A 15,936-nucleotide genomic window follows, 5' to 3' on the forward strand; every position below is an offset into this window, starting at 1 on the left:
TGTCTCCTGGGGCTTTGTTATCAGATAGACCTGGCTGAAACCTGGCTCTGCCATTTACAAGACAAAATCTTCAGCAAAACACTTAAGTTTCTCAGCTCCAAAGTGTTCAGTTGAAGAAAGATAATGAAGATAATGATACCCAGCACTCAGATTTGTGACAATCAATCAGAGATGTAGAAGAAATGGTTGTTGTAATTACTGTGGTTACTATTAACACTGCTTCTTTGGATAACAGTCCGTGAGCTTCCTATGAAATGGGAAAGACTTTGTATTTCTTATCAACATCATTAACAAGCACTTATTGAATATCAATTATATACATGGAAACTCAAACAGCAAAGACATAGCCCTTTCTCTAGAGCAGTCGTGCAAATACAGTCCCTGAATCGGGAGTGTTCAGCAGCATCTGGGAACTTGTTAGAGCACCACTCCAGATCTGCTTCCCTGATGGCTCAGATGGTAAGGGATCCACCTGCTAATGCAGCATATGCAGGTTTGATCAGGGAAGATTCCCTGGAGAAGGAAATGGCAACCCACTTCAGTATTCTTGCCTGGGAAATCCCATGGACAGAGGACGCTGGTGGGCCACAGTCCATGGGGTCACAAAGGGTCAGACACAACTTAGCAACAAAACAACAACACCCCAGATCTGTTAAGTCAGAAATTGGAGGAGGGCCCATCAGTCTTTCTCAGCTTGTCTTCCCTGTGATTCTTCATCTCAAGTTTAAGAACTGCCCTATAGGAGTTTCCAGTCTAATGGGGGAGAAATAACAGTGTTAATTGCTGAGGGAGGGGCAGTACAGGAAGTTCTCAACAATTTTTCCTGATTGGATAAACAGGACATGGTATCCCATGGACAACACATTTCAAGGTCTATAACTGATTTATTCACAATTCCAAGCACACTTTCTACAACCACACCCCTTTCTTCCATTAGAAAATACATTCATGAAAAAGATGATCAATAACCAATCACTTGTAGCACAATTCTAGTTGATCTCAATACTCCAATATGTTGCAACAACAGTGCTAAAAACCTAGTTATCAGTTAAGAAATATGTGGACTTGAATTAGATGTGAAGAGAAGAGCAGTGTTTAAATAAGGGAAAAGGAAGATGAACATTCTAGGAAGTTTAAGATCCTCAGTTTAGGGAAGATATTAAAAATAGAACAAATACGCCCATAGGACATAGGAAGGAATAAAAGAAAAGAAAAGCAAGTAAATAAAAATCAGAAACTATCACTCCTGGGACTTGCAATGATGTCTCTTGAAACCCGCCTGGAATACTTTGTATCTGTAGTACTGTATAATCTGAAAATATCTGAATCACAGCAAATTGCATTACATTCTGGGCTAGAGAGTAGAAGAAGAAAAGCAGTGTAAAACAAAGTAATGAAACCAATTATTTTAAAAACAAATTGATGAGATCCTCTGTAGCTTACATGTTTTGCCCTTCAAAGCATTTCCTGTGAGATCATCAGCCTGTGATCACTGCTCCTATTCGTTGTTTCAAGGTAGCACCCCACCCCTTCTTCCCCAATGTGTTCAAAAAAAGACATGAAAAGAACACCTGGGTTCTATCAAGGGAAAATTGTTACGCTAATGAAAACCTTGTTTTAAACATCAAGTGCACCACCTGTATGTGTTTTCCCAATGATGAGTTTATGAGACTGCCTTTTGCTTTTTTTCCCCTTATGAAACATTCATTAAAAGTGAAAGTTTATCAACCATAGTACTATACTCTTGTAGGCTTTAAGGATGCTGCCTATTTCTCTTTCTGATTGACTGACTGTCCATCTCTTTTTCTGCTTTATGTTTCTATGTATGTTTTATTTATTCATGACAGATCACAAGAAATGGAAGAATACTTTCTGAAAAGGAATACAAACTAAATATCATGAAGAAGGATCACCAAAAATATATCCGGGAGTGCTTAGCCCAGGCTATTTTCCATAAGGTTCTTGATATGGAGGTACAAGTATTAACTATTTTCTTCACAACTGATACTGTCTAGCAAGAGAATTAATACTTTCTGTACCCAGAAGCACGGGGAAATTCTTCCTGTATTTTGTTAAAAATGAATGAAACAAGGTGACCTGAGAAATACTGTATATCTCTCTAGGTAGTGAGAGGAGGCAAGACACCAAAGTAAGCATTCCTTCATTTCAGTTAGGGAAAAATATGGACATCATTGTATAATTTGTGATATTTAATTTAACAAATGTAGGTTTTTAGTCCATAATGGCTACTTTAAAACATACCAGTCCTCACCATCTGTACCTCAATTTCTATTTGCTAAAAAAAAGTGACATCTGTTTAAATATCAGTAATTCCACTGCCATGAATTATTTCAGATTTGTTATTCTTTGAAGGCTCCAAAGCTCAGCCGTATGCTAAATTTCAAGGAACAGGCATTGGAACATCTGCTGTCCCTCCTACTTTAGGCTACATTGGTCAGCATAGATTCACAACCCAAGCATCAACAACTTTTTTTTCCAATCTGACATGGCATTTTTAGAAGGATATCTAGCTAACTTGATAAATCATTTTAGCCTTGCTCCATGGAACTTGTAGTTTCAAGCATCAACATCGTTTTAATATCTGTGAAAAAGCATGTCACTTCTCTGCTTGACCAAGTAGCAGTAAATCAGAAAACTTGGCTCATGAAACCATCGACCTGTGGGTGCACTTTACAATTATGAATAACTGTAGAATCAAGAGTAAACCAGACTAAGTGTGCAATGAAGTGAAGTCGCTCAGTCGTGTCCGACTCTTTGCGACCCCATGGACTGTAGCCCGCCAGGCTCCTCCATCCATGGGATTTTCCAGGCAAGAGTACTGGAGTGGGTGTAGTGTCACTGAAAATATTTGTTAGTATGCTGCTACTAAAGTGAGCAAGTGCTCACATCAGATGTATATGATTTGTTCATTTAGGAATTCTTTTTGTGATTTATGGGCTTCCCTGGTGGCTCAGGCAGTAAAGAATCTGCCTGCAATGTAGGAGACCAGAGTTCAAACCCTGGGTCAGGAAGATCCCCTGGCAAAAGGAATGGATACTCACTCCAGTATTCTTGCCTAGAAAATTACATGGACAGAGGAGCCTGGCAGGCTATAGTCCATGGGGTTGCACAGAGTCAGACATGACTGAGCAACTAACACTTTGTGACTTATATCATGTGCATGAATTATACAGAATCATTGTTTAAGGCTCTCAAATTTCACTTCCTTGTAAAAGTATTAGTTGGAATTCTACAACTAATGTTGAAAAAATAGTACAGTGTAAAATTAGCCTATACATAATTTCAAACTTAATCAATAGGGACCAAGTTCTATATTAGTCTTGATCCTTGAACTTTGGCTTTCTAAAGTTTCACATAATGCACACATCATAACTATTAAATGTGCAATTATTAAAGTCTTTGTGTATTCTTAAAGTTTGAAATAAATAGTTCAGATAAATGTTAATGCATAATATATAATATAATTTTATATTATACACAATATATTGATATAATTTAAAATAAAATATTCAGTATTTCTAAATTGTCACCTTTGTCTCACATTTAGTTTATGCCAATACTGTTTACTAATGTTGTTTTAATATTCATATATTCATTCATGCAAGAAGAGTTAATTGCAAGCTTACCATGTACCAGTATGGGGTTATGTGATATAGCTGCGAGATATAATTTTTTAAAAAATGCTGTAGAAAGTGATCACATGCTAGATGAGAGGAACAAAGAGACTGGGCCCAGAAAAGCAGGGAATGATGATTTGCCTCTCTGAGAGTAGGAAGAAGCTGAACAGAGGTCCTGCCAGCTGAACTGAACCTGGAAGACTGAATGCAGCTTGACATGAAAAGATCTAAGCAAAGCAGGTGTGAAGTTGCAGAGGTGTGAGGGGACATTGTGGGTGGAAAGGAAAGCTCACTGAGGCCAGACTGCACAGTGAGTTGGCTGAAAGAGTGGCAGCAAGTGACACTCTCTTGTAAGTTGGAGCCCTATTTCTTGAGGCCTTCAATTCTCAGCGAGGTTAGGTGTGTAGGTGATGAGGCGATGAAACATTTTTCAGCAGGGGAGTGAAATTAATGAGCAGAGCTGTTTTAGAAAGATGATGTTGCTAAAAATGTGGAAGATGGATTAATGAGCTGGAAAAGATTGGAGGTGGGAGGTCAATTAGGAAGCTGTTGCCAGAGGGTGTGGGCTCCCAGCAGTAGTGGAAGTGCTGGGGCGAAGCAGCTGTCCATGGGGATCTGGAAGAGGGGCAGAGAACAGAGAGACCGACTCTGCCGGGACCAGGAGAGGGAGGGAGGCACCCGGCTACTCTGAGGTTTCTAGCTTGGTGCGTTGCAGGAAATCGGGAACAACACATGGACTAGATAAGAACCTCCAACTGGTGGGAAAACCTGATAGAGGGGTGACCTGGAGGCCAGCAGGGTCTCACAAGCTACAGAATGGTTCCGTAAGATGACTACTGAGGAGAATAGGAAATTCTGTTTGACCTCAAGGGCAAAGACATTGGTAGCCTTGGTGAAAGTGGTTTCAGAGATGGTAGGAAGGAGTGGAGCTTCCCGGGTGGCTCAGCGGGTGAAGAATCCTCTCGCAATGCAGGAGACACTGGTTTGATCCCTGGGTCTGGAAGATCTGGAGGCAGGCGTGGCAACCCACTCCAGTATTCTTGCCTGGAGACCCCCATGGACAGAGGAGCCTGGTGGGCTACAGTCCACAGCGTTGCAAACAGTCAGACACCACCGAAGAGACTGAGCACTCAGACAGGCACAGAGAGGCGTGAGGGTGGGAGAGGGGGACTGCAGTGAGGTGAGAATACACAGGAGGTGGGAAATGGCTGATAGTGAATCTAATGAAGTTTGGTGATAAGTGGGTGTGATAACAGGAAAGAAAGACAGAAGAAAGGCTTTGAGAAGAGGATTGATGATACTTATAGAGGGAATGATTGAGTCTGCAGGGTCTTAAAGGCAGCAGGAGGGGATCAAGAAGAGTTAAAAAACAATTTTTAAAAGCGACAGTATATCAAACACTCTCAAAGGTGTCTGAATGATTTCAAATTGAATTATAAGCAGATTATTTTTACATGAAATTTATTTTTAAGTTATATAACTAATATACTACCAAAACTTTGGAAAACATAAGAAAGCATTAAGTAAAGAACATAACTGTATATAATTTCTCCTCTCAGAGATAACTGCTGTTAACATAATCACATTTCCTTTTTGCCTTTTGTCTATTCATATATAGACATTAATAAACCCATATCATGGTGTGAGAGAAACATAGTTTCTCCAAAAAAATAAAAAGACAAGCCAGAAAGTTAATGTCAGAAAGAAAGTGAAAGTCGCTCAGTCGTACTGACTCTTTGCAACCCCATGGACTATACAGTCCATGGAATTCTCCAGGCCAGAATACTGGAGTGGGTAGCCTTTCCCTTCTCCAGGGGATTGAACCCAGGCCTCCAGCATTGCAGGCAGATTCTTTACCAGCTGAGCCATCAGGGAAGCCCAAGACTAGGATTCAAATTACAGTTCCACTACTGACTAGATGTGTGACCTGGGGTAAGTTCATGGTCCTCTGCCTCAGTTCCTTCATTTGTAGAACTAGACTGCTTAGCAACTGGGATTGTTCAAGAAGAGATGATATTCACGAAGCACTCTCTCAGCACTGAGACAGGCACACGATGTGAGCTCAAGCAACAAAATCACATTTCCGTGCAGTTCAGCATTCTACTTTTATCAGCGTTACATGCATTTTCCATTTTTAAAACCAAATCTTTTAGAACCTTATTTAAAAAATTACATTCTGTCCCGTTTATGTGGATGTGCCCCAAACTTAAACCATTCTCTTTAAAGTTTATAATGCTTCTGAATTTTTGCTTTGAAGGAAAAAGAAAACTTTCAGACAGCATCTTTGTGCATAAAACATTTTTTTTTTTTATTATTTAGATTTCCCCCTAGGTTTAAAAGAGAAATTTATGGGTTATCAAATAGAAGCACTTTTAACTGCCTAATGTATGTTAGGAATTGGCTTTCCAAAGAGTTGTACCAATTTATATTCCCACTTGCACACTAATGCACATGATTCTTCTCCATCTCAGTGACAAGAGGGGTAATTGAGAATACCGTTAGCTAGTGGGGTTATTTTCCTCTCAAAAATTCTTTACTATAATTGATATGATGCTTTCCTTCACTTTTTCGTCTTTGCTTAGCGTTACCATCAGCTTGAAATTAAAAAGAAACTGGAGACCTTAGCTAGGAAGGAGCGAATTCAGAGATTTAAGGTAAGGAGTTCCATAACTATTTTACTTCATAATATTATTTCTTGATTTTGAAGGTCAGTGGTACTATTATTGAAGCTCTTTGGGATCACTTTATTTTGGGGTAACTCATAACTGACATCAAATGGTTCCCCCATACTTGAATCTTGGCCACTGTTATTCTGGAAGATCATGACAAAATAGGAGTTACTGTACAAGAGAAACTGTATAAGGCACAAGTAATTCAAAGAAAAACTTGAAAATGTCCTCAAGTTTGAAATTTTGCTTTTGTATTTTCTTGATTGATTTTTCATAGAGGCCAAAAGATTTGTTTGTCATAAGAAGGTAAAAATAGATGGTGATGTTCTCAATGTGATGGAAAATGGAGCACTTTAAGAATTATCCAATGGTACTTTTACATGTGAATGTGACCTTTGAAAATATATGGTAGGAAAGATCTATATTAGCAAACAAAAGCGTAAGATTTAGAGGTTTTGTGAAGTCATTTAAAAATTTCTGTTTTCTACTTTTGCATTTGATATTTCTTCTTTGTAGTCAACTTAGGAGATGTATAAATTTAAATCAAGAGATGAGAGATTCAATTAGACATGTTTGAAAGGTTTCAGTTTAGGTTGGCAGTTTTACTCAACTTGTTGAGTCATTCAAACCCACATGTTGTTCTTCATTTTCAGTGTAGTACTACAAATGTGGGACTTAAGACACATTTCACAAACTGATGAATATTCGTGAAGCTTCTGTGGAATAACTTGCAGTAGGAAACAGTAATTTTCCCCTCTTGCCTGATAGACTCAAATCTGTCTATTTTATCTCGGTCAAAACATACTCCTGTTATAAAAGTGATGTTGAATAACAGACAATAAGTCAGTTTCTCTGGATCAGAAAAGTTGGTGTGGAAAGATTTGTGGTTAAGTCAACTTTGCCAATACTGTCCTCTGTCAAGGAATGATAGATTTTATAATTTATCTGCTGAAGTGTTGATGGAGAAAATGGTTACTGGAAATGGTTTCTGAAACAGTGTTGTATTCACTCTTGCCTGTATTGCCAGACATACTAACCAGGTACATAGGCATGTTGCAACATTGGCAGAAATTCCTGACAGACACTTCATTTCCTTCTTGTACGATTTTTATTCATCACAATTTTCAGCTGTAGCTGCACTTGGCAAAAGACTTATGTTTTAGGCCCCCCTTATGTCATATATAACCTTTTTGCTTATGGCATTGTTTAATTTTTTTAAGACAGAAATGTAATACTTTCTGGTAGTCTCTACTCATCAGAGTAGTGAGGAGCATTGTGCTTCTTTAGTGATCTGCTTCAAGCAAATTAATAAACATCATGCTAAAACTAAGGATACATTGCATCATTACCATGAGCACAGCTATTCCTTTAGGTAAAGCATACTCAATTTCTTGCCTTTCACCACCATACCCAACTCTCTAGTACAGATGTGGAAATATCTCATTATTAGGATGGTCCTCGGATGGAGTACTTTTGAAAAGAATGAGAAAGAACTTCTCTAGTCATATGACAATTCTTCTCGGGCAGGTATTAATGTAACCTAGATGACTAATTATGCATTGATTTGCTAAATCACTTTCTTATTCTAGGGAGAGCACACAAGATGGACTATAGAAAATAACATACCCCTCCTGTCTCCCCGCCCCCCCGTTGGCCCCAAGACTAACCGTGGCCATAGTGTTCTGGTTGATGAAGGGCATTCCAGTCCAGTAACACCGGTGAGTCACATTAATCATGCTGACTTGCACCATGCCAATAGTTAATTCATGATTTCTTATAACTCTCAGAAAGAATGCTCTCTGGGTATGTGGTTGTATCATCCTTATAGTCTTATATCCATTCAACTCTGTGCCGACCGAATGTCCCACCTTCATTCAATGTCACCACTGTCAAATCCGTTTTGTTATTACTATATTAGTTTTCGTGAAGTGCAGATTATTTGTTTCTTACATGCCCAAGTATCTTCACTGGCTCTGTGTCACCTATAGAGAAATCCAGACTCTTGCAACTGACATTTAAGACCCCAAACCACATGACATCAATTTAGCTGTCTTAGTATTTTTCCTCACCATTACCCTTTAGCACCTTATGTGCGAGTGTGCCAAGTCAGTTCAGTTGTGTCTGACTCTTTGTGACCCTAAGGACCGTAGTGCGTCACAATTGAACCGTTGGTTGTTCCATACATGTTCTATATTTTCTGACTTCTGGATTTTGTTCTTGCTGTTCTCTCTACTCTTACCTTATCTGTAGAGGTTTTTTATGCACACAAATTCAATATACTACAGAACACGAACCAGATACTACATCTGAGCTTCTTTTATCAGAAGTATATGTATATAGTCTAAAAGATAAATAATTAAATGCACAAAAATTCTATTTAAAGAAGTCACACACCCCTACATTTCATTCCAGTTCAATTCCTTTACAACCTAGGGGTGGTATTTGCTGGAAGGAATAGGTGTAGCCTGAAACAATATAAATACAGGAAGAGATTTGCAAAATATTTGCTGGCAGTTGATGGTTTCAGCTTTCAACAAATAGCTTTGATGACATCTTTATTCTAGCTTTTTGTGGCCTAATATATTTCCTTGTTAGCATGAACATTTTTTGGGTTGCACAGTATTTATAGAGGTATTGCAGTGCTTTCACAGATTATTGAAGTAGGTTCATCACATATAGTGTTAAGCTTTGACATTTTCCAAACGTAAATATGTTTTGACATTTACCGATGAACAGCTCAAGTTGTAAAAAGCAACTGTCTTTCCTTTGTTGTTACCGTATTTCCAGGCTTCATTTAAATGTATATGTACACAAATATTCTTTCACTGGGTAGCAGATTCACTAGAATCTCAAAAGTTTATCCTGGGTGAAACAAAAGAAATAATCAAGTTCCGTTTTCTATCTTCCCACCTGTTTTAGGGAGAAAAAGCCCTTGAAAGGCTTTCTTTTCAATTTTCCAGCTGAACAGCCTCAATAAGTAGTTTATGATACATCCAGGAGATCTTAATGTGGCAGGAGTGAGAAAGTAATTTAAAAATTACAGGAAACACTGACACCAGCACTTTAGCAGCCTTTCTATCTGGTGAGCCAGGATCCCTCACTTGATTGCCCCCTGCGGTGCTTCTGCCCTGGAAGGGATACCTATTGTGATCTTGGAATTGTACTTCACATTTTACAGAAATTCAAGTCCTTCTTTTTTGTTTTCCTAGCTTGCTTACATATCCTCTAAACTTGAATCCTGACATCTAGGTGCCATTGGGATGAAGATAATCCTTTGGGGATACTGCCATCCATTTTTCTCTTTTAACTTTCTTGAGTGAATAAGGAAAGCATACAGGGAATATTTACTGCACTTGATCACTAATTGCACCTGGACTTTCAAAGTAGCATGTAGCTTTTAGCTGCTCCATGCCATTAAAACTGTGGAGAGTCATTCAAGTAATTTTGTACATGCTTGGAAAATTCACCCCCAGAGATCTTCTTAGAAGAATTAGAAAGGCTCAGCTATGCTGAGTAATCACCAGGTAGTCAATTTCAATTCACATTCTGGTACAGTTTTGAAAATGTTAAGCTACAGTGCCATATTTATTCCCAGAAAATACATTATGAACAGTTTAAAGTGTAGCACATTTAAGGTGGCTTCTGATGTGAACTACAACAGTTTGTAGCTCACAGCTGTTAGTTGAATGGTACAGATTTGTTTTTTAGAGATACATGTAATCAGTTAAACACTTGACTGCCACGTTCATCTAACTGAATGCAAATGTGGGGAAGTAACATTTAGAGCACGACGGCAAATAAATCATGTTTTAGTTTATAGTAACCTGCTTTCCAAATCCTGCGTTCAGTGTTTTTGTATTCAGTTGGATTTTTAGACAGGAGTGAGTCTTAAGGCGTATTTCTTTCACAGAGATCAAAAGAATTCTTTTGGATAATCTGATTCCCTTTTTCAGAAAACATCTAGTTTGATTTCTCTTTGTGTGGGTTTTGCACCTTGCACCTTTTGGCTCATAGAGGCTTATGTCCTATTTCTTTAAACTAAATGTTGTTCTAGTCAATCCACTTGGTTTCCTGTCTAGGTTTGTGTGCAGAGACCAAAATAACAACTTTAATGTGAGGTTGTGCTCCCCACCTTAAGTTTCAGGTCCTGTGCCATCTCTACTTTCTCAGTCATAAAAAGCTCAGACTCCTTTTGTGTCACTGATCTGCCATATTTAGTGTGTTGTCTTCATCCACGCAAGCCACGATGGCATATTTTTGTTGTTCAGTTGCTCAGTCATGTCCAACCCTTTGTGACCCCATGGACTGCAGCACACCAGGCATCCCTGTATATTACCATGTGGATATTTCAGCCCGAGAGAAGGGAATAAAGGGAAAGTGAAGACATTTATTTTTCCTTCTAAGAACATGATCTGGAAGTTTCATATATCACTTCTGCTCAATCTTATTGGCCCAAACTGAGGCATACGTCTATATGGAAATGGAAGAGATGCTGGAAATATAGTTCTTATTTGTTATAGCCATCTTCCCTAATGGGCTTCCTTGGTAGCTCAGCTGGTAAAGAATCTGCCTGAAATTCAGGAGACCCCAGTTTGATTCCTAGGTTGGGAAGATCCCCTGGAGAAGGATTAGGCTACCCACTCCAGTATTCTTGGGCTTCTCTGGTGGCTCAGTCAGTAAAGAATTTGCCTGCAATGTGGGAGACCTGGGATTGATCCCTGGGCTGGGAAAATCCCCTGGAGGAGGGCATGGCAACCCATTCCAGTGTTCTTACCTGGAGAATCCCCATGGATAGCTGAGCCTAGCAGGTTGCAGTCCATGGGGTAGCAAAGAGTTGGACATGACTGAATGACTAAGCACAGCACACATGTTCCCTAATAAATGTTATATTACATGAAGAAAGGAAAGCAGATCTTGGGATATATTACTTTTGCTCTCCTTCCCATGTTTGGTTCACAACTGATTCTTCTTACTTGGATGTCCAAATTTACCATCCTTCTTTTCTGTTTAACACTATCCTTTATTGCTCATTCATTTGGATAAAATGTAACTACTTCTGTGAAATTTTCACTTTTAATACTTGTCTCATTGGCTTATTCCAAATAACTTTTAGTTCTAAGTTTGTTAGTTCACAGGCATTTTGTTATTATATCTCTTTGGCTGTATTTGTGTGGTTCATTTGACACTAATTGTCTTGTGTTACCATTAGATGTTACAAATTACTGTTTCATCTCCTCACAGTGACTAGAGTTGGAATTCAGTAAGTGCTGGCTTAACAAAAGAGCTTTGGCAACATATGACATGCTTGTCAAGATGGTACTAAGATTCAATTTTTGGTGGTGAGAGCAGTCCTATCACCATTTTTTATGTATTTGTACAACACTTTTCCAGAGTTGACTATTTGTGGTCACTATTCTTTAGAGTCAATGTAATAAACCTTTTTTATGAATCATTTACATACCATCTTTCTCACACCCTCTTATCCAAATTTGCATGTATTATTCTTAACAGGTTTACCACTATTTCATTGTAATAGAACGACTGGGCCAAACATTTTGTGTTTTCCATTTTTGAAGCGTTGCTGATCTTTATGCTAAGGTTACAGTGTTCTGTCAGTGCTCCCAGAGGCTGACACTTGTGGTGCTCTCTGCAGTACATTCTTGATTAGAAAATGCATCAGTCAGGGTCTCAGCAGGAAACAGATGGCTCACACAAATAGGGTAATTAGGACGAGTTTAATAAAGAAACTATTTAGAAAGATGCAGGCAGGGTGAAGGAAAACCAACTAGGGATGTAAAGCCTGCTGGGGTGAACACAGTGGGAAACCACATCATGTAGGGCTAAGGGGAAAGGGAGGTACTGGATACCAGAACCAGCAGGCGGTTTCTGGAAGAAGACTTCCTGGAGAGCTGTGGACTTTGGTGGAGGGACCCAGTTGGCCCATCATGACCTCAGCAAGGAGGGTCCAACAGCATTAGGACCCCAGTCTCCTTCCCTCCTGTCTTTGATCTCCTGCCAGTGTCTTTTCACTGGCTGAATCCGACTGGAAACCTGAGGTTAGTTGATGTGGTCCATTAAGGAATGACTCCCAGCAGCCAGAGCAGAATGGAGAAGGCAGAGAAGAGGAGCAAATGGAAACTCTCTAGCTTGGAAAGCATCTCCAAACATCTACATTTTGATAGTATTTTCCAAAGTTGCCAGTTACTAGTTGTCATTTTTGTTTTCCTAGTAGTTCAAGGAAGAGATTGAATAAATGGTAATGCATTAGAGGTAAGCATTCGCCTTCCCTCGTTTTGAATCATATTGTCTGCTTTTACTTCTGCACTAGTCTTAAGGCTTAAAAACTGGAATGAGTTCATCCTAATCACATGCCTTTAGAGCTCTAAAATCAGAATATTATTCAACTTAACATTTAATTGAACAAAAGGCCTCCCAGGTGACTCAAACGGTAAAGAATCTGCCTGCAATGTGGGAGACCTGGGTTCGGTCCCTGGGTTGGGAAGATCCCCTGGAGAAGGGCATGGCAACCCACTCCAGTATTCTTGCCTGGAGAATTCCATGGACAGAGGAGCCTGGTGGGCTATAGTCCATGGAGTTGTAAAGAGTCGGACATGACTGAGCGACTAAAACTTTCACTCTATGGACAGCATCAACTAGGTATTGTCAGTGAGTTTACAGTATGGATGAAATACAGGAACCTAACAGAGAACATCTCCTTTATCTAAAATACTCTACAATCGTGGCATTTAGGTATGTAGAAGACCTCCACACCATATGTTTTTAACAAATACATTGGGTCATAAGGGTATATATAATGAAAGGACATAATTAAAGTTTAATCTGTTCAGTAAAAAGGCAATTTGTTGAGTTATTAATTGGTTCTGGAAACATGTCAAGATACTAATTTAAATGGAATTTTTCCCCTAATTGTTTAGACAGCCCCTCGACCATACACTGCTCCCGGAAATATGCAGCCTCCAATTCGATTACAACCTCTTCCCAGTAATCCTGCAGTACGAACTGTTCCAAAGATAACTTTGGGATCCAGATCAAAAACCTCATTGCTGGAAACTGAAACTCCATTTCCCATTGGGGTAAATGCTTTTTCTTCTCAGTTTTTAAGATGCTAGATTCAATTAATCTATTCAGTGAAATTTATATTGTGTACTTATTAAGCACTTGCTCTGTACTTCTGTTTAATTATATTTTACTTTAATTGGAAGACCTATAATTTCTGTGTTATTGGGAAAAATAGTAAGGAATAGACTTGTAATAATATAAGATGATCTCTCATGAACTTGAAAGGTTGTATAAAAACAAAGAGGATCTTTTTATGGCTAGACATGACTTCTAACAGAATAGATACGGTGTTAACTGCTTCCAAATTTTAAAATGCATGAAACCTAGAAAATGAAAATTTCCAAGAATAGGTTTGCATTTGCATGCTGACTTACTTTACCATCAGTGTATGAAATTGCTTCAAGTTTGACTCTGGAGAAGGTTGGATATAGAGGGGAAAGAATGTCTGTCTTAAAAAAATCCTGAATTAATCACACTCGGAAGCTTGACTATGCTTCTTTTTCAAGGTTATGTCTCAGGTAATTTTCACTTATTTTAAACAAAGCACAGGAAGGAGGTAGGGAAGTCATAAAACATGAGTTACTCTAACAGGGAAGGACAATTGGGACGTTTAGTAATTAGAAAAGGTATTGTTTGTATTTCTAAGACCAAGAAGAAACATTTGCCAGCTTAAGAAAGAAACTGTGTTATGAGTACAATTGTAATTATGCTCAAATGGGTGGATTTAGTTCCATTCATTATTAGGAAACATAAGACATATGAAATTAAGATGTTTTTACCTAAAGCTGACAGATGACCTTGTCACTAAGAAATTAATTGAAATAAATTATTTTTCACATTAAAAGTATAAATATAACCCCCAAATGATAAATAACATTTTAATCCAACTAATATGTTTTTTAGCTGGTGAAGCACTTTTCACAAACCGTACTTTAGTTAATTTAATAGTACATTCTTGGAAAGAAGGATAAATTAAAAAGTGGTGGCATTTTGTCTAGGGAATACTACTTAGAGCTGGGCAGAAGTTATTGGGTCATAAGTCAATTCGGTTGACACTTTCTAGGATCTGATCTCCACTTTAAATGTCCAGAGATTTCCCATTTCAAGCTGGTGTCCAGGAATGGTCAGGTCCTGAGATATTGTCTCAAGCTAACTAAACTAAGCGTGACAAGCCCATTTTTGTCACTATCGTAAATCAAAATAGGGAATCAAATCATAATTAGGGGCCATTAATTCACCAGATATCAAATAAATCAAAGCTTGTAGAAACAGTACATTTTCCCCTTGTAGGCAGACCTAGATGGGAAGCCAGATAACAATGAGAAGGTTGCCTAGTGAGTATGGAATCAGAATGAAGAGATATGGTAAAATGGAATGTTAATGTCATCAGACTGTCTTAGCCTGATGCATCTGTCTCATCTTAGGAATGGGCTTGCCAAAGGTACCAGAAAGCTCAAAGGTCTTTGGCTAAAGCCCTCTGAATCCTCCAGGGATAACTTTGCCTTTAGGACTGGAAATATTCAAAGTCCAATGGGTGGGATTTCCTCTCCCTTAGATAGTACTCAGATGGGCACTCTCCATGTTTGCCAAGGTGATTATATTCTTTTCTAAGTTCCTATTATCTATTAACTCTACTTGATTGGACCCACTTTCTGTTAGATATATGACCATTATCAATCAGGTAATATTCATTTTCTTCTGACTAGTGAATGACTTTTCTTTTAGGTGATTTTCTAAATCTGCTCTGAGGCACTGGGTAGATTTATTAATTAAATCTTTACAGGGCCTTTTATTTTACCATTTCCAAGTTTTGGGTTGTGAATGAGTAAGGGATTGACATTTAATGGTAGCTTGTGATTCATGTTGAGGTTTGACAGTAAACAACAAAATTCTGTAAAGCAGTCATCCTTCAGTTAAAAAATAAATTAATTTTAAAAATGGTAGCTTATATGTGCTGACAAGGCTGAGATCAATTCCATGTTAATTTCAACCAGCTAAACTTAACATTTTTCATCCAGTGGAATTTAATTGGGCATTTACTCTTGGCTGGGTCCTGCTCTAGGCATTAGTAGTGTATCAGTTACCAAAGCAGACAATGTTCTTTGGCTTTTTGGAGTTTATACTGCGATGTACACAGTCAAAATGTACCGCCAAGAAAGACATGTAATTCTTTCAATGGCATTGATGATGAAAATTACTTAATATAAAATCAGACAAGAAATTCCTAAAGAATAATAGTTTGCATGACTGCTGAGGATGTAGTAAGCACCCACTAAATAGTAAAAGATATGCATGGAGGCATTGTTTGAAGGTGTGACATACTTAAGCAAGTTGAATTTTCCAAGTATTAGGAGCAAGGATCTTTGATTTAGGCAAAAGCAATTTGGTCAAAACAGATTGGTTGAGATGCTGTTAAATGAATTAATGACATAACTGAAAATTATTATACTTGGAATGAGAGTTTCTTATATACTGTTGATAGGAACAGAAATTGGTACAACTATTTGTGAAGGAGTATGGGAATATTTATCAACATTTTAAATGAACAT

General features: G+C 38.3%; 1 protein-coding gene across 1 annotated transcript in view; it reads left to right on the top strand.

Moving 5' to 3' along the window:
- ERICH3 (glutamate rich 3) overlaps positions 1-15,936 on the top strand; it is a 117,300-nt gene that overhangs the window by 30,624 nt on the left and 70,740 nt on the right. The window contains exons 3-6 of the mRNA XM_061121608.1: positions 1,848-1,973; positions 6,221-6,292; positions 7,897-8,025; positions 13,243-13,401. Coding sequence (XP_060977591.1) covers positions 1,848-1,973; positions 6,221-6,292; positions 7,897-8,025; positions 13,243-13,401 — 486 coding nt within the window. The remainder of the gene's footprint in view (positions 1-1,847; positions 1,974-6,220; positions 6,293-7,896; positions 8,026-13,242; positions 13,402-15,936) is intronic.

Source organism: Dama dama, chromosome 20 (genome assembly GCF_033118175.1).
Source record: "Dama dama isolate Ldn47 chromosome 20, ASM3311817v1, whole genome shotgun sequence".
In the NCBI taxonomy this organism is placed as follows: Eukaryota; Metazoa; Chordata; class Mammalia; order Artiodactyla; family Cervidae; genus Dama; species Dama dama.